This window comes from Neodiprion pinetum, chromosome 7, assembly GCF_021155775.2.
Source record: "Neodiprion pinetum isolate iyNeoPine1 chromosome 7, iyNeoPine1.2, whole genome shotgun sequence".
Classification (NCBI taxonomy): domain Eukaryota; kingdom Metazoa; phylum Arthropoda; class Insecta; order Hymenoptera; family Diprionidae; genus Neodiprion; species Neodiprion pinetum.
In genome coordinates this window covers 271,701-286,981 of record NC_060238.1, presented here as the reverse complement: position 1 = coordinate 286,981, position 15,281 = coordinate 271,701, and the positions used below count along the sequence as shown (strand labels likewise).

At 41.2% G+C, this 15,281-nt stretch overlaps 5 protein-coding genes across 15 annotated transcripts; 3 read left to right on the top strand and 2 right to left on the bottom strand.

Moving 5' to 3' along the window:
• Positions 1 to 45: 45 nt before the first annotated feature.
• Positions 46 to 414, bottom strand: LOC138191250 (uncharacterized protein C14orf119). Its single transcript, XM_069137759.1, has one exon. The coding sequence runs from the start codon at positions 412 to 414 to the stop codon at positions 46 to 48; it is 369 nt and encodes a 122-aa protein (XP_068993860.1).
• Positions 415 to 927: 513 nt separating this feature from the next.
• On the bottom strand, positions 928 to 1,887 carry LOC124222745 (uncharacterized). Its single transcript, XM_046634038.2, has 3 exons — positions 1,611 to 1,887; positions 1,168 to 1,355; positions 928 to 1,105 (listed from the first exon to the last, which is right to left on the bottom strand). The coding sequence occupies exons 1-3, from the start codon at positions 1,655 to 1,657 to the stop codon at positions 999 to 1,001; spliced, it is 342 nt and encodes a 113-aa protein (XP_046489994.1). The 5' UTR covers positions 1,658 to 1,887; the 3' UTR covers positions 928 to 998.
• On the top strand, positions 1,336 to 3,163 carry LOC124222741 (uncharacterized). Of its 4 annotated transcripts, XR_011177692.1 has the most exons (6): positions 1,336 to 1,471; positions 1,583 to 1,664; positions 1,881 to 2,123; positions 2,191 to 2,366; positions 2,570 to 2,680; positions 2,912 to 3,163. XR_011177692.1 is itself a non-coding variant. In XM_046634035.2 (5 exons), the coding sequence occupies exons 1-4, from the start codon at positions 1,603 to 1,605 to the stop codon at positions 2,665 to 2,667; spliced, it is 579 nt and encodes a 192-aa protein (XP_046489991.1). In that variant the 5' UTR covers positions 1,518 to 1,602; the 3' UTR covers positions 2,668 to 2,680; positions 2,912 to 3,163. The 4 variants fall into 4 exon arrangements, 1 of the variants encoding a protein (XP_046489991.1); XM_046634035.2 differs by lacking the exon at positions 1,336 to 1,471 and having other exon boundaries at positions 1,518 to 1,664; XR_006884108.2 differs by lacking the exon at positions 1,336 to 1,471 and having other exon boundaries at positions 1,534 to 1,728.
• A 287-nt stretch (positions 3,164 to 3,450) lies between these two features.
• On the top strand, positions 3,451 to 4,381 carry Srp14 (signal recognition particle 14). Its single transcript, XM_046634039.2, has 4 exons — positions 3,451 to 3,696; positions 3,766 to 3,838; positions 3,936 to 4,048; positions 4,126 to 4,381. The coding sequence occupies exons 1-4, from the start codon at positions 3,673 to 3,675 to the stop codon at positions 4,240 to 4,242; spliced, it is 327 nt and encodes a 108-aa protein (XP_046489995.1). The 5' UTR covers positions 3,451 to 3,672; the 3' UTR covers positions 4,243 to 4,381.
• Positions 4,309 to 12,406, top strand: Sans (SAM_USH1G_HARP domain-containing protein Sans). Of its 8 annotated transcripts, none has more exons than XM_046634029.2 (9): positions 4,309 to 4,449; positions 5,103 to 5,297; positions 5,366 to 5,472; positions 6,478 to 6,679; positions 8,023 to 8,166; positions 9,706 to 10,252; positions 10,981 to 11,295; positions 11,390 to 11,576; positions 11,760 to 12,406. In XM_046634029.2, the coding sequence occupies exons 4-9, from the start codon at positions 6,657 to 6,659 to the stop codon at positions 12,014 to 12,016; spliced, it is 1,473 nt and encodes a 490-aa protein (XP_046489985.1). In that variant the 5' UTR covers positions 4,309 to 4,449; positions 5,103 to 5,297; positions 5,366 to 5,472; positions 6,478 to 6,656; the 3' UTR covers positions 12,017 to 12,406. The 8 variants fall into 8 exon arrangements, with proteins under 8 accessions (XP_046489985.1, XP_046489983.1, XP_046489984.1 ...); XM_046634027.2 differs by having other exon boundaries at positions 5,872 to 6,679; XM_046634028.2 differs by having other exon boundaries at positions 5,103 to 5,224; positions 5,366 to 6,679.
• Positions 12,407 to 15,281: the final 2,875 nt, after the last annotated feature.

The window sequence follows — 15,281 nt, the reverse complement described above, 5'->3', positions numbered from 1 at the left end:
CAGATCTTCCTCTGTTGAACAAATTGCGCACAGATTACAGACAAGTTACTCGTCGTTTCTCTCAAAATGTTCATCCGCGTCATCACCATTCGCCACTTTTTCCTCATATTTCTCGGCAAATTTTGGATCCAAATTCTTTATGGAAGAGAGTAAACTCTCTTTCTCCTGAGGCGACCAGTTCTGGCTCCATTCCCTGAACAACTTTACTCGGCACTCAAACAGGCTCGGCGGTTTGCCCGCATCCTCTTTGCACGCCAGACTTTCCAGACTGGAAACAAGCCCATTGACCAATCTTGCAGGTCCGCACTTTTCTATCAATATACCCAGAAAGTCTCCGCGTTGCATTTCTGACCATTCCTGAAACCATTGAACGACGTAGCGCAGCTGAGCCTGGTTTGAAAGTGTCGCGGACATATTTTCATCTGGGGATAAAAAAACAGAAATTTTACCTAATAATCGCAAGAATGAAACAAACGTAATCTGGCTTCTCAAAAATTCAGACGTGAGTTCGTGTACATTTGACGTTTGGTCACGCTGCTGTTCTGTGTAAAACCTTGCAGGTTAACGACCGCGTGATTATTTGCTCCGATACCCGATCGGGAAATCAGACGCTAACAAGTACCGTACCTATGCTTGAATCCAACCAACGCTGCTGTTCCCCAGGCTGTTCAGCGTGTCTGTATGCCAATGTGGCGTTCCTTGCTTCTTTTACTATTTACGATTCGTTCTTGTTTATTTACGTTCACCGGATGGTGAAGAACACCGCGACTTGAGGACGGTTGCCATTTGCCATATCCAACACACGGCACAAGTCGGCAGAGTGCAAACGCCTTCCGCAAGTCCGAGTGCTTTCGACTTGGATACGTGTGCCTGAGTAGCAAAATATGTACTTATTTCGAACGTAGCGGGATTCGAGGAGGGGTGGACTTTGTTGGAGAGAGAATTACTTTGCTCGTTTTTTTTTTTTTTTTTATTATTCGACAACAAAAAGGGAACAACTAAATTTTCAGTTTCGCTCGTTTTGGCGACAAGTCGTTCAACTCATCCTCCTCCGCGTTAACACGATCCTCGTCCGAATTTTCCTCTTCGCAGACTTCAGAGTTTTCTGAAACGAATATAAATTACTAGGTAACACGCGTAGAGGATGATTTGATAGCCGAATTTTACCTTCGGTCGTCGATACTTCTGTATCTTTGGTTAGCCGCGTTAAACAATCGTTCGTCTTACGCTGCGTGAATTTCAGCACCGTTATCAGACCTTCGATATCCTTCGTGTTAACCGGTTCGGAGATTTCATTCAGAATATTCTCTCCCTTGTACGTTATTTGAACGGTGACACGTGGATCCAACGTCATGCTGCAATCGGCGACGATCAATGTTCATTAAAAGACGAATAAAGGGTAACGTCTTGATCACTGATATATATGTACACTGGATTGGATTAAGCGTGGTGCCGTCACGCCAATTGAACGGTAGCCATTTTGTACAGATTCTTGTCACTTCAGATATATATATACCTATATATATATATATATACGTGATATATGCATGTGTATATAATCGATTGCGACGGAAAATTACAGTAACAATTATTGAGGTAACAATGAGTACCTGCGTTTTTTGCAAAACAAAGCAATCAAAATATCGTGGGCGATCATTTCACAAGTGAGTATACAACGCTGAAGCGTTCTGCAAATGATAACTTGCAGAGGTTATGTCAGCATACGAAGTATTTACTAATTATATTTAACGAGTATTATAACGTACGAATCTTGTCAGTAAAAATTCACAATATTTGAATTATGAACCGATCTTATTATAATTGAAATTGAAAACTCGGGTATTATTGACTGAGGGATTAAATTATAATTCGATATGTAGATTTCCCGTGAAAGATGTGTTGCGCGTTCAGCATTGGTTAGAAGAAATGAAGAGGAAGGACTGGAAGCCAAACCGAAATAGCACATTGTGTTCAGCTCATTTTACAAATGATTGCTTTGATAGGACAGGATTCCTAATTACATTGAAAAAGAACAGTGTACCAACTATATTTGACAACCCAAAATCAGAGTGTTCATCTTGTCACCGATTAAAGGAATATGGACGTGGCTATTCATTCTTCAAGTAAGTACCGTTACTCAATGCAACATAACGTGTGAATTAATAAATTTAAACTTTGCTTGTTATGTAGGTTCCCATTGGATGAACCTGATATTATGAAGCCATGGATCGCAAATATAAACATTGGACCGTGGTCTCCATCAAGTGATAGCTTTCTGTGTTCCGACCACTTTGAACTCTCTTGCTTTCAGAAGAAAAGTAAAAATTATATAACTTTACGAAAAGGCAGTATCCCAACGTTATTTGGTGAGATCTGAAACTATTAATCCCTATTAGGTCAGAGAAAACTCAGTGTGCATAAAGACACGTTGATGTGATGCACTATTGCGTCAATGCCGTCAAAGCGGTTAATTACCTACAGATTATAAAGTGCTCTGTTACAGAAAAATCGTGTGTGACACATTTCTGTGTATTTCCATTGTCGTTATTTATTAGTAACTTATCTGTAGGTGAAAACTTGCAGCAGACCGAATTTCAGGATGAATCCGATCGGCCCACCACAGTGAATGTAACCAAATTACATGATCACCTACACATTTGTACCTGATTTGCATGCTCAGGTATGTACATCTTTTTTATTTTCTTTTGATTGTGCTTGTAACTTTTTCTTCATGTGAATGGATTGTGGATTGATACTACTAATTATATTACGGTTGTGGTTTATCGCACGCAACTCTATAAAAATGCCTTAACGTTTGCAAGGAATGTTTTATTCTCCATATTTTTGAATAAAGTTTTTACTCACCCAATTCGATATAATTTAATTCAAAACTTTTTTCACATGTCTTAAGCTCCACTTTGATGATCAATGGATGGTAAATGGATTCCCTAACGGTTGAATTAGTGTTATACAAATTTTTGAATAATCCGTATGGAATTCAGCCCACCATAGGATAGAGGATAATGGACGGAAACTTCTTAGAATTGAGGACTTCTTTTGAACATCAAGAAAAATCACGCTTAAATACAAGTTTTTCGTCATATTATTTAATGATCTTTTACATCATATAATTGTAAATAATAACATACCTTCGAAAAAATGATTTGTTCTTCATTTAATGTATCAAACATTATTTTACTCGTCAAAAACTTTTTTGTGTGACGAATATATCGTTAGACCTAAATAGCATATATTACGCAGTTCAAATCTAGCGCGCATTTTGTGACAACTTTCTGTACAAGATGGCGGAAATTAAATTGTTCAATTGGACGCACGAGCTTACACGTAGAGTATACGGTAATATCCAATCCAGTGTATATATATATCAGTGGTCTTGATAGGTGTCGGCATAGGCTTAGGTATGTATTTCTAGTATGTATTTAATCTCAACCGAGAGTGGGACAGCTTTGGCAGGCATCGAAGTCTCATAATTATGATAACGGTCTGCTGTATCGACAACCGGTATACATACATATGTATAAGGGTTATTTTCCACTCGTGCCATCTTACGAGTCTGTGTTGTCTCTGTCTTCAGTGAGGAACGTGGGTCGTACCTAACCTCAAACGAACAGCTTTTGACGCGTCGTAGTCACAGCATATGTTACAGCCGGAATGGTTTTACTCGAGAATGATTTGGTAATTTGAATCGTGAAAAGATCAAGGGCGTCGACAGCATGATCATTAATACAAACATCCTGATTTTAGTTTTTAGTAGAGCTGACGCGACTCTTTGACAAGTCACGATTGTCCGGATCCGTCGCCTTGACGATAAAACGATGCAAGTATCTCGAACCAAGTGATATATTTTTAACGCTCCTATTCCCCGAAGACTTAAGAATCTAGTCGATATTCTAACCAATCTCCGTCTGTTGCAGTTGACGGGCATGAAAAACCCGTGCCCAGAGACGGCAGAGCCGCCTTACCCGCACCGACGGAGTATTTGTGTTTAGTGCGAGCCTCCCTTCGATCGAAAAAGATCGCCACCGTCGTTAGTAGTGATATTATTCTTGCTGTTTCGTGTGACGAAAGGTTCTCAGTCATTAGCTCGTTAATTTATGATTTCAGATTCATTCCAAGGATGTAAACAAATTTCAACAAGCCTACTGGGGTCTTTTAAAAGCCAATATAAACGGTCTTAAGAAATTAAAGAAAACCAAGTCAGTCAAACCTAAGGCCCATTGACACGCTAGTTGGTGTCTCTGTATCTTATATTACAAATATTACTCATCTGACTTGGCCGCCTCCGACATCCGACCGACTTTTGTACCATATATAATTTGCGTAAGAAACGTATAGGCAATAAAAATTATGTCTTAAGCAACTCTCTGTGTCGAAGGCACCCAATGTTTCATGGATTACACTTCTTTTTAAAATAACAAGGCCAATGAGGTATGATTCATTTGTTTATTTACTGAAGCTTGCAGCGGCTATCTGATTTTCAACATACATTTATTTATGCAACGATTATTATTACGCTGAGCTAATAGTATGGTCTCAAAAATTATGGGAATAGATTCTGAACTCTGTTCATTCAACGCTTTACGAAGCTGAGTGCTCCGAAATATGGGCATACAGCCGTCCAGATCGGATCCATTTCTGTAGCCCCATTCACCAGGCACTCATTGGCGCAGTTTACTACAACTTCTTCCTGTTTGTAAAGAAGTCACGTTAGCTTCAACAAAATATTGACAGTTTGACTGAATTTTTATTTTAACTGACACGATACCTTGAAACAGTAATCGCAGGTAAAGAGACAGCTATCAACTGCGTCCAATGGCAGTGCACTTGCATGATCCAGCAGGATCGCAGCAAAGAGTACCAAGAGTATCTGAAAGCCTTGAAAAAACAGATAAATTTCATACAGAACTTGAAGTATCAGAAGAATACGACTGTTTTGAACAGTATCCAAATTTTTCGTAGATATTTAAATTGATTTATTTAATCTTGCAGAAGTTAGATGCTTGGCTCGTGTACTCGAAGATAGTATTAACAGATCGACAGCAATAGTTACCCATGTTTAAAGTGGATTCTCTTCACTGCAGGGTTTGGGATGTACCAGTGAAATGATGACGGACTAATGGACATCTATCAAGGAGCGGAGTTTATATACTGCGGTTATAAACCTAACGTAAACTTTGTGGGAAATTAATATCTGCGGTCATGAGTTAGTGGCAAAAATCAATAGTCATTCGGCCTTGAACAATGATAAGCTATCCCACCATCTGTCGCTGCATCAAGTGAGACGACAGGATTAGAAACACGAATTTGAAAGTGCTAATCGAGCTTCATTAACGCATTATTTCAGAAACGTTTCTCATCCCCTAAGCTGACCAAATCCTAGATCATTCGCTTAATCCAGGAACCTAGGAATCGTTCGAAGTTTTGCTTCTTGGTTTGCGCAGGTTGTAGTAGGTAAGTATACATCACAATATGAAGTTTTCATGATTTACAGCATTTAATAACGCTCTATTATATCGTCCTGGTAAACAAACTTCTAGATACATGGCTTGTCAATGTTTACCGCGCGTCGTTCTCGCTGCTTTTTGTTTCGAAACATCGTGCTGAGTTTTTTTCTTCTCACTGTGTTTAGATGATCAAAAAAGTCGGCTGAAAAATTAGATATTGGTTCAATTTGTACACGCTCAATCATAACTCCATGCAAGTCGTAAAAAAAACAAACAAGAAGTTTAATCTCGTTCGTGGGTAGTAGAAAAGAGTAAACGATTGAGTAAAAATCGATCACTCGTGAATCATTTTGCATTCCGCGGTAACGATTGATCGATTTTTCTAAACGCACGACGTTACTGACAGTTGCAGTGGATAGTGATTGCTTGGTCGGTAAGGTCGACTGCAGTCCCAGGCCTGAACAGGTAGGAAACGTAGGGAACAGGTGGCCGCGGCTCGCGGCCGAAGGGCGGGAGATTAATGAAAAAAAAAGGAGAGAAAGAGAGAGCAAGAACGAAATTGTCTGGCAGTGAGACTGAGGGAGACAGCGTAATTTATCAAATCAACAAGCGGGAGGAAGACGACAGACTGCTGCTGTCCGCATGCCGACGGGGGGGGGAGTTTGTCGGTTGAAAACAGTATCGAGGCGACGTTCGGGTATGGCAGGACGTATACCCGCCACCTTCTCACAGCCGCGGTTTGTTTCACGCGTGCCTAGGTGTAGGTGTAATAACCGGTAACAAGTTTCTTTTTTTTTTCACCATTTTTCCTGTTTCTTTTCGTTTCTTCCTTGCCTATTTTTTCGTTGCGAGCGAATAGTTCCTGGGTGTACGTACATCGGCTTCACAGTCTCGTCGTCGCTGCGAGGAGAGCCGGTCCCCACCTTCGTTATTATCGACCACTCGAGAGTCTTCGAATGGTACTTTAATTTTTATTTTTTTTTTTTATCGTTTGCCTTTTCGCTTGCAATAGATACGATGGTCGCGGTGGTGAGAAGTACTTGACGTTGCGAGTGCGACTTCGTATTGTTTAAAGTGCGGATGGAAGGACCCTCGTCGTTGTTGTTGTGCGGTGCTTCCTCAGCTTATAACGAGTTTCAAAAACTTGTACAACCACTCGATCGTACCTAAAGGAAGAACAAGAAACACGTCATGACATCCGAACGTTTTCACAAGTAAGTTTTGTATTTTCGTATAACTTGCATATTACAGTATGTACATTGTACATACATAAAAATTAGTATTTCCTTTATTACAGTAACTGTAGTATAGTTTGTCTCGCGTTACGGGTAGTTCTTTTGCAACATTTTCGAGTTTTAGTCTTCGCAGCATTTGTTCTTTTTTTTTTTTTTTTTCTACCGCGCTTTGTTTATCGCCCTTTTTTCAGTGACGCGGATCTGCCCTGTTCTTCTTTGTTTATTGAATATCTATGCTACATGTGTAACAAAGGGGGTGATAGTCCACCGTCGGCTCGATTAAAACTTGTTTAACGTGTTTCTGACTCTTGAATTTCGAACGCACAAATATCAGGGTATAATGTCTATTACTCGTACAGCTATTATTATAATATGAATTTTTTGCTGCTCAGATGCCGAGATGGATGATAAATATACGCGCAGCGTAGAATATAACGATTTTAAGATCGCTATGTATAGGTATGTGACATATGTATAGAGACGACACGTACATCGGATGCGTATGAAGCGGGATTACAATCAATCGTTTTATCCGATCGTCGTCGACTCTTATCGTCGAGATAAAAACGCCACTTTAAATGTTCCAATTTTTGTTTGTCCTTTATCGCTGGTTATAACCCATATTAATTTAAATCGTACGAAAACATGCCGTGAATAATGATGAATTACAATGTCGAATGATTTCAAAGCTCATAACCCTATATCATGTGTTATATCGGCTATTTTAGGCCTCGACTATAGTAATACGATAGTATATTGCGCGAACCCGTTGGCGCGAATTAACGATTGCGTAGCTCGCTAATTATTTAATTCTTCTCATCAAACCAGGACCTTATACCTACTCGCAAGGTACACGCGTCATGCATGCAGGTACAAATGTTTAATATAACTACGAAAACCTTACACGCATAAAATTTGACTTGAGCTTCATGCGTGTAAAATGCGTATGTAACGCGCAGCGTCTGAATACCTACGCCCGCATTCCGTGGGGGGGAAGAAGATCTTATCACAATCCCGCGGATTCGTTGTCTAGAAAGCAGAATATAACCATTGCACCTTGTTACACGTAAACCATACTATGTATGTGCGGCCGTAATCGCGTGCCAAACTGTCAACTGCGCAGATTGTACATTTATGTATCTGTACCTTACATTACCTAGGAGAGTTTCCGAGCGAAACAATTCTGCAGCTTGAAATTGTCGAAACAATTCTGCCAGCTTGAAATTGTCGAAACAATTTACGGCCCATTTAATTCGACATCTTTCTCTTCGAATTCTGCAGCGTAATTTTATGTGATTAATGGTCGTTATTATTCTCGTTAGGGCGGCTCGGGACGGAGCTTTGGAAATCCTGAAGGAGGCGACAAGGAGGGACTGCAATGCCCGAGACGAGGGCGGGATGACTCCGACTCTCTGGGCGGCTTTCGAGGGAAATATCGACGCCCTGCGCCTCCTCGCTGCCAGAGGGTAATACTATCGTCTGCAATAAAATAAAATACTCCGCAAGCCATCTATACGATATTTAAACTTCCAAATTGCTCATAGATGTATCGGGTTGCACGCGATACATGGGTATTTGGAATAAACGCTGAAGCGTACAGAAAATAATACCGAGGCGACCATAGACGACCGTCATTAATAGCATTATACTGTCTATTTGTTTCAATGATTTTTACGCTGCTTTTATTTTCATATCTCCCTCCACCCTCGTCCGCTCTTTGTGATTGCCTTCACGCATACGTACCTACCTGCCTCTGCGGGTTCGATTGTTTTTTGTCGCAAGCGAACCGCGCAACTTCCTGCCTCTCTTATGTATACGAAATTACCAACGCGGGGCGCAGGATACACGATAAAACCTGTGTTATTTTTCATAGATTCATAGATTAAATAGAAACGCGATATGTACCCATGCCCGTATTAGGAATAAACATATTTCGGAAATTTGTACACGCGGCTTATCCATCCGTGGTGAACAAATTAACTTGTACGCAAATTTATCGCGATCAATTTAACAGCGAAATGATATCTCCTAATTGAGGTGATTATAAAGTTTTCGTGTTTTTTCTCGTGGTACATGATTTTTAATAGCTAAACGTCACAGATAACTGCAGTTCGCTGTACGATATACATACGCTTTACATCAGCATCGTCGATTGCGATATCATGGTATAAATGTACCTGCGGTATATTACGAACGTACGCGGATATATGTTTATTATACCTCGACGAATTTCGCAATTTTTTCGAATGTCGCGAAGGCACTGTGTAATCTATCTTTTAATTATGCTTTCAACTCTTATGATGTACGGTGGAAGCCTGCCAGTTTATCTGATTCAGCGTATTCCGCTTTCGTCAATATTAATCGTATTTTTTATTTATGATATTATATTGAACTTGCTGATATCACCAATTTTAATGTTTGTAGAATGTGCTTCGATTGCAGATTATATTGATTCATTATCATCATTGTTGGGAAATACCTAGTGACGATAAATATATATATATATATATATATATATATATAAATATACACGTAGCTCGCATGATGTACATAGAAATTGTAATTTTTTGACAATAATAATCATGGTGATTAACGTTTTTGGTGGATAGATGAAAATCGTATGGTATAGCGTAGGTAATGCATTTACCGGATGTGTCAGAATAATCGCAAAGAAATTACGCAAACGGTGCACGTAACTTCAGTTTTTTTTTTCTTTTTTTTTTACCACTACTTTTTCTCTAGTACAGCCGATGAAACGAGCTCAGCTTATCAAAAACAAATGAGTCGCTCGAGCTTTGTGCAGATAAGCAACTTCGATACGCGGAAATCACGACATTCATGTAATACCTGATAGACTACGTTATACGACATCGCCATGTTATATTTACCTTCATATTCAGACTTGATGCTGCAGTGTCGAAAAATGTTTTTGCTTTCGTCTATTTTGCAATAATTTTGAGATGCATGTTTAGAGAATGATGAACTATAATTTCTATGTTGTTCAGAGGAGATCCGGACAAGGCGGACTACTTCGGCAATACGGCGCTTCATTTGGCTGCAGCTCGGGGACACCGTTTCTGCGTTAATTTCCTGGTGAAATTCGGCAGCAACATATGGGCCTTGGACATTGACAGGCATTCGGCGCGCGAGCTAGCAGCGATAAACGGGCGCGATGATATCCTGCAATTTCTCGACTTGGCGCAGACCGAGCAGGAGCTAAACAATCGTAAGAAGACGAAAATACTGAAAGAAAAGGCCGAGAAGGAGGCCGAGAAACGCCTCAAGGAATACGCCAAGCGGCAAAAGGTGGCCGAGATCAGAGCTGAGAAGGAGCAGAAAAAATTACTCAAAGACAAGACCAGGATGATGGACGTCGAGGCTTCGGATGTAGCCATTCTGCCCCACAGACCGAGCATACTCACCTTTAAGGGTAGGGTCAGACCCTCGCCGACTTTCAGCGACATCGTCAGCGGCGGTACGAAGCGGCAAGGTGGAGCCGTCGGGCGCAAAGTTCAGGCCCGCAAGGCCGCCGACGATTTTAAAGTTGGAGAGGTCAGGACTGTAAAGTAACACAGGTCTGCAAAAAACTATATTTTTCAGCTGCATGGGATGTTTTTGGTAAATATCATCTTTCCGAGTGTGCTGAATTCAAAAATTACTTACATTTCCCTCCATCACGTACAGTATTCTTGCAAAATACAAACTGTTTGCATAAAAAAAAGCATTACAGTAATGAAAAGACCACCATTTTATTACACCGAACTAAACAATATTTCTTATAAAATCAAACAAACAATTTCTTTATGAAATGTAATTAACATTCCGTATTCATTCTTTTCGCTTATGAATCCTTTTCTTCCTCTCTTTGATACACCTCAGAACACGTTTCCGCTTTTCCATTTTTTGTTTCCCTGTTTGTATTTATTCTTGAGTCTCACTCTGATACATCTTAACTGCAAGTAAGAAATGCTTTTGCATAGGATTTTTAGAATCGAGAAAAGGATACCAGATCTCGAATTAAACAGAGGTTTTACTCTAAATGAAACTACAAACACGAGTTGAAAAAAAAACCTGACGTGATGCAACTTTTTGAGTATTTTTCCCGGTTTCAGTGAGTGAGAATCGATCAGAAACAGCATCTATCAGAAATCTAGCAAACAGCTATCTATCAGAAAAAACCTGTGCAGATTTTTGGTTGCAGACCTGTGTAATCGCTATACGGTGCAGGGTAATCTGGAAATTTTTTTTTGTACTTATATACCTTCTCGAAATCCTTTCAGATTGAGATGGACGGAAAACGTTCCGTCCGCAGCTTGACCGGCCTCAGAAGGGACTCCGAAGTAATGTACGTCGGCACCTACGAGACCCACAGTCAGCAGATGGGGAAACGTGGCAAGATATCAGACGTCTGGGGAACCCTATCCAGGGCCAGAAGCACTCCGGACCTGCTCGGCGATCGAGACAGACCCGAGGATGATCCGGATTACGATTACAACGCTGTCGACGACGTCAACGTCGGTGATACCGTCTTGCTTCAACAACCCGCGAGCATCTTCAACAGACCGGGGTTCGGCTCGGTTGCTTTTAGAAGACCGGTTGGTTTCAGTTTCAGTTGAATTTATTGAGTCTTCATCTTTGTCGAATTTCCTTATTTTCGGGATTGAATTCTCAACATCCTGCTATTTTCAGGTGACCACGACCCTTGACGCAATACCTATCGGAGCCTCGGATCCGATGGAAAATCGAAATGTACATACCACAGGTTACGAGTCTATCAACGGCTCCTCGAACGGTCACAATAACGAAGAAGTCAGCATTGGCAGTGCTGGAAGTCTAGCACGTAGACAGAGCATGTGGGACGACGATTTAATCTCTGGTGAGTCGTTGGTGACAGCGTAAAATTTCATTAGAGAAATTTTGATTTGAAACAAAATTATTTGTCTATTGCATTCTTTCGAAGCTGTCATTTGGTAACCTTGAAAAATGGCACTTTACTTGAACGGCGTAGGTAGATTGTTGTCATGTTTCTTTGGAATGACTGAAGTCTGATCATTTTCAGAAGAGGACGACGCGGATGAGGGGAACGAGGAGTGGACGCCGCTACAGCGGTTTTTAGTCGCTAATAATTTATCGTCGATTCACCCCGTTTTGGAGGCCGAACAGATTGACCTGGAAGCTTTGATGCTGTTGACTGACGCGGACGTACTTGCTTTGAAATTACCGCTGGGACCACGTCGAAAATTGATCAACGCAATAGCTATACGAAGACGCGCGCTTGAGAACCCGTCGGATGTTATAGAAGATAGTAGACTGTGACAGTGGATGGTTTTAAATTATTATTATTATTATTTGCCTGCTTCCATCGTCTGTTGAAAGAAACATGAAATATGCGTTATTCAATAAAACTAAATATGTTTGTGCCAATGTGTTGGCCAATTTCTAACAGTAACGATTTGGGCTATCGAATTTTCATACCTGTGCAAAGTCAGGATTTTTCTAAGTCACATGCACTGTCTTAACAATTGGATTGAACGAATCACTTGTATTATATATGAAAGTTTAGTTAGATATTAACTTACGCGTATCATTTTATATCGAAATACCGAAACGGTATTGTATTATAATTTTAGGAGATGATAATATAGTTATGTATGCTAATGTTGAATGTGTTAACGTATGTAAAATGATATGGAATAAAATATTTTCACCGAGAGACTCATGTCTTACAAGCGCTTTGTGTCTACATGCCTAAGTTTTGCTTCTATGTTTGGTATCTCTGTTATCGAGCAATGCGGTGAGAATTTTGAAGTGAAACTGATCCTCGCACTAGGAAAACATATGTTCTGAGAAGGTCTCTTACAAAATGAAATTGATTGATTGATTGCGTGTCGATGCTGAATGGTTCAATACTTGCATGGTTGCCTAAGAGAGCGTGCAAATAATTGCTTTGATGATTGTCATTGCTTATGAACGTTACTTTGGAGAAATTTCAGCGTGAAACTGCTCCTAGTATCACGAGAACATATGAGCTGAAGCGATGGCGGTAAAATTAATACCGATTCATTCATCGGTTGTGATGTCGATGTTGTGTGTCTAAAGGCATGCCTGCTTGCTTGAGAGGGCATGAGATCTCAAATTTTCGCGCCACTTCCTATTAGAATTAAGAAAATCGGAGAAATTTCAGCAAAAATTACTCCTGGTATCAGGAGCGCAGTAAAATCGAGGAGCTCTTCTAAAAACAGGGGCACATTGACTGACTGCATGTGATGTCGACGCTGTGTAACTGAAGGCATGCCTACTTGATTGGAAGGGCATGTGTTCGCTAATTTCCGTGCCACTTCCTCTTAGAACTAAGAAAATCGGAGAAATTTCAGCGAAAACGACTCCTGGTATCAGGAGCACAGGAGAACCGAGGAGCTCTTCTAAAAACAGGGACACATTGATTGATTGATTGACTGCACGTGATGTCGACGCTGTATGACTAAAGGCATGCATGCTCCGAGTATCAGGAGCGCATAAAAACCGAGGAGCTCTTCTAAACACAGGGACACATTGATTGACCGCATGTGATGTCGACGCTGTGTAACTGAAGGCATGCCTACTTGATTGGAAGGGCATGTGTTCGCTAATTTCCGCGCCATTTCCTCTTGGAACTAAGCAAATCGGAGAAATTTCAGCGAAATGACTCCTGGTATCAGGAGCACAGGAGAACCGAGGAGCTCTTCTAAAAACAGGCACACATTGATTGATTGATTGATTGCATGTGATGTCGACGCTGTGTGACTGAAGGCATGCCTGCTTGATTGGGAGGGCATGTGATCTCTAATTTTCCCGCCATTTTCTCTTAGAACTAAGCAAATCGGAGAAATTTCAGCGAAATGACTTCTGGTATCAGGAGCACAGGAGAACCGAGGAGCTCTCCTAAAAACCGGCACACATTGATTGATTGATTGACTGCATGTGATGTCGACGCTGTATGACTGAAGGCATGCATGCTCCGAGTATCAGGAGCGCAGAAAAACCGAGGAGCTCTTCTAAACACAGGGACACATTGATTGACTGCATGTGATGTCGACGCTGTGTGACTGAAGGCATGCCTGCTTGATTGAGAGGGCATGTGATCTCTAATTTTCCCGCCATTTTCTCTTAGAACTGAGCAAATCGGAGAAATTTCAGCGAAATGACTTCTGGTATCAGGAGCACAGGAGAACCGAGGAGCTCTCCTAAAAACCGGCACACATTGATTGATTGATTGATTGCATGTGATGTCGACGCTGTGTGACTGAAGGCATGCCTGCTTGATTGAGAGGGCATGTGATCTCTAATTTTCCCGCCATTTTCTCTTAGAACTAAGCAAATCGGAGAAATTTCAGCGAAATGACTTCTGGTATCAGGAGCACAGGAGAACCGAGGAGCTCTTCTAAAAACCGGCACACATTGATTGATTGATTGACTGCATGTGATGTCGACGCTGTATGACTGAAGGCATGCCTGCTTGATTGAGAGGGCATGTGATCTCTAATTTTCCCGCCATTTTCTCTTAGAACTAAGCAAATCGGAGAAATTTCAGCGAAATGACTTCTGGTATCAGGAGCACAGGAGAACCGAGGAGCTCTCCTAAAAACCGGCACACATTGATTGATTGATTGACTGCATGTGATGTCGACGCTGTATGACTGAAGGCATGCATGCTCCGAGTATCAGGAACGCAGAAAAACCGAGGAGCTCTTCTAAACACAGGGACACATTGATTGACTGCATGTGATGTCGACGCTGTGTGACTGAAGGCATGCCTGCTTGATTGAGAGGGCATGTGATCTCTAATTTTCCCGCCATTTTCTCTTAGAACTGAGCAAATCGGAGAAATTTCAGCGAAATGACTTCTGGTATCAGGAGCACAGGAGAACCGAGGAGCTCTCCTAAAAACCGGCACACATTGATTGATTGATTGATTGCATGTGATGTCGACGCTGTGTGACTGAAGGCATGCCTGCTTGATTGAGAGGGCATGTGATCTCTAATTTTCCCGCCATTTTCTCTTAGAACTAAGCAAATCGGAGAAATTTCAGCGAAATGACTTCTGGTATCAGGAGCACAGGAGAACCGAGGAGCTCTCCTAAAAACCGGCACACATTGATTGATTGATTGACTGCATGTGATGTCGACGCTGTATGATTGAAGGCATGCATGCTCCGAGTATCAGGAGCGCAGAAAAACCGAGGAGCTCTTCTAAACACAGGGACACAATGATTGACTGCATGTGATGTCGACGCTGTGTGACTGAAGGCATGCCTGCTTGATTGAGAGTGCATGTGATCGCTGATTTTCCCGCCATTTTCTGTTAGACCTAAGAGAATCGGAGAAATTTCGTCGAAAATGACTCCTGGTATCAGGAGCACATGAGAACCGAGGAGCTCTTCTAAACACAGGGACACATTGATTGATTGATTGACTGCATATGATGTCGACGCTGTGTGTATAAATTAAGGCATGCCTGCTTACTTGAGAAGGCATGTGATCGTTTGCTTACATGCTACTGCCACCTAAAACTATGCAAATCGAAAAAATCACCGCGAAAAAT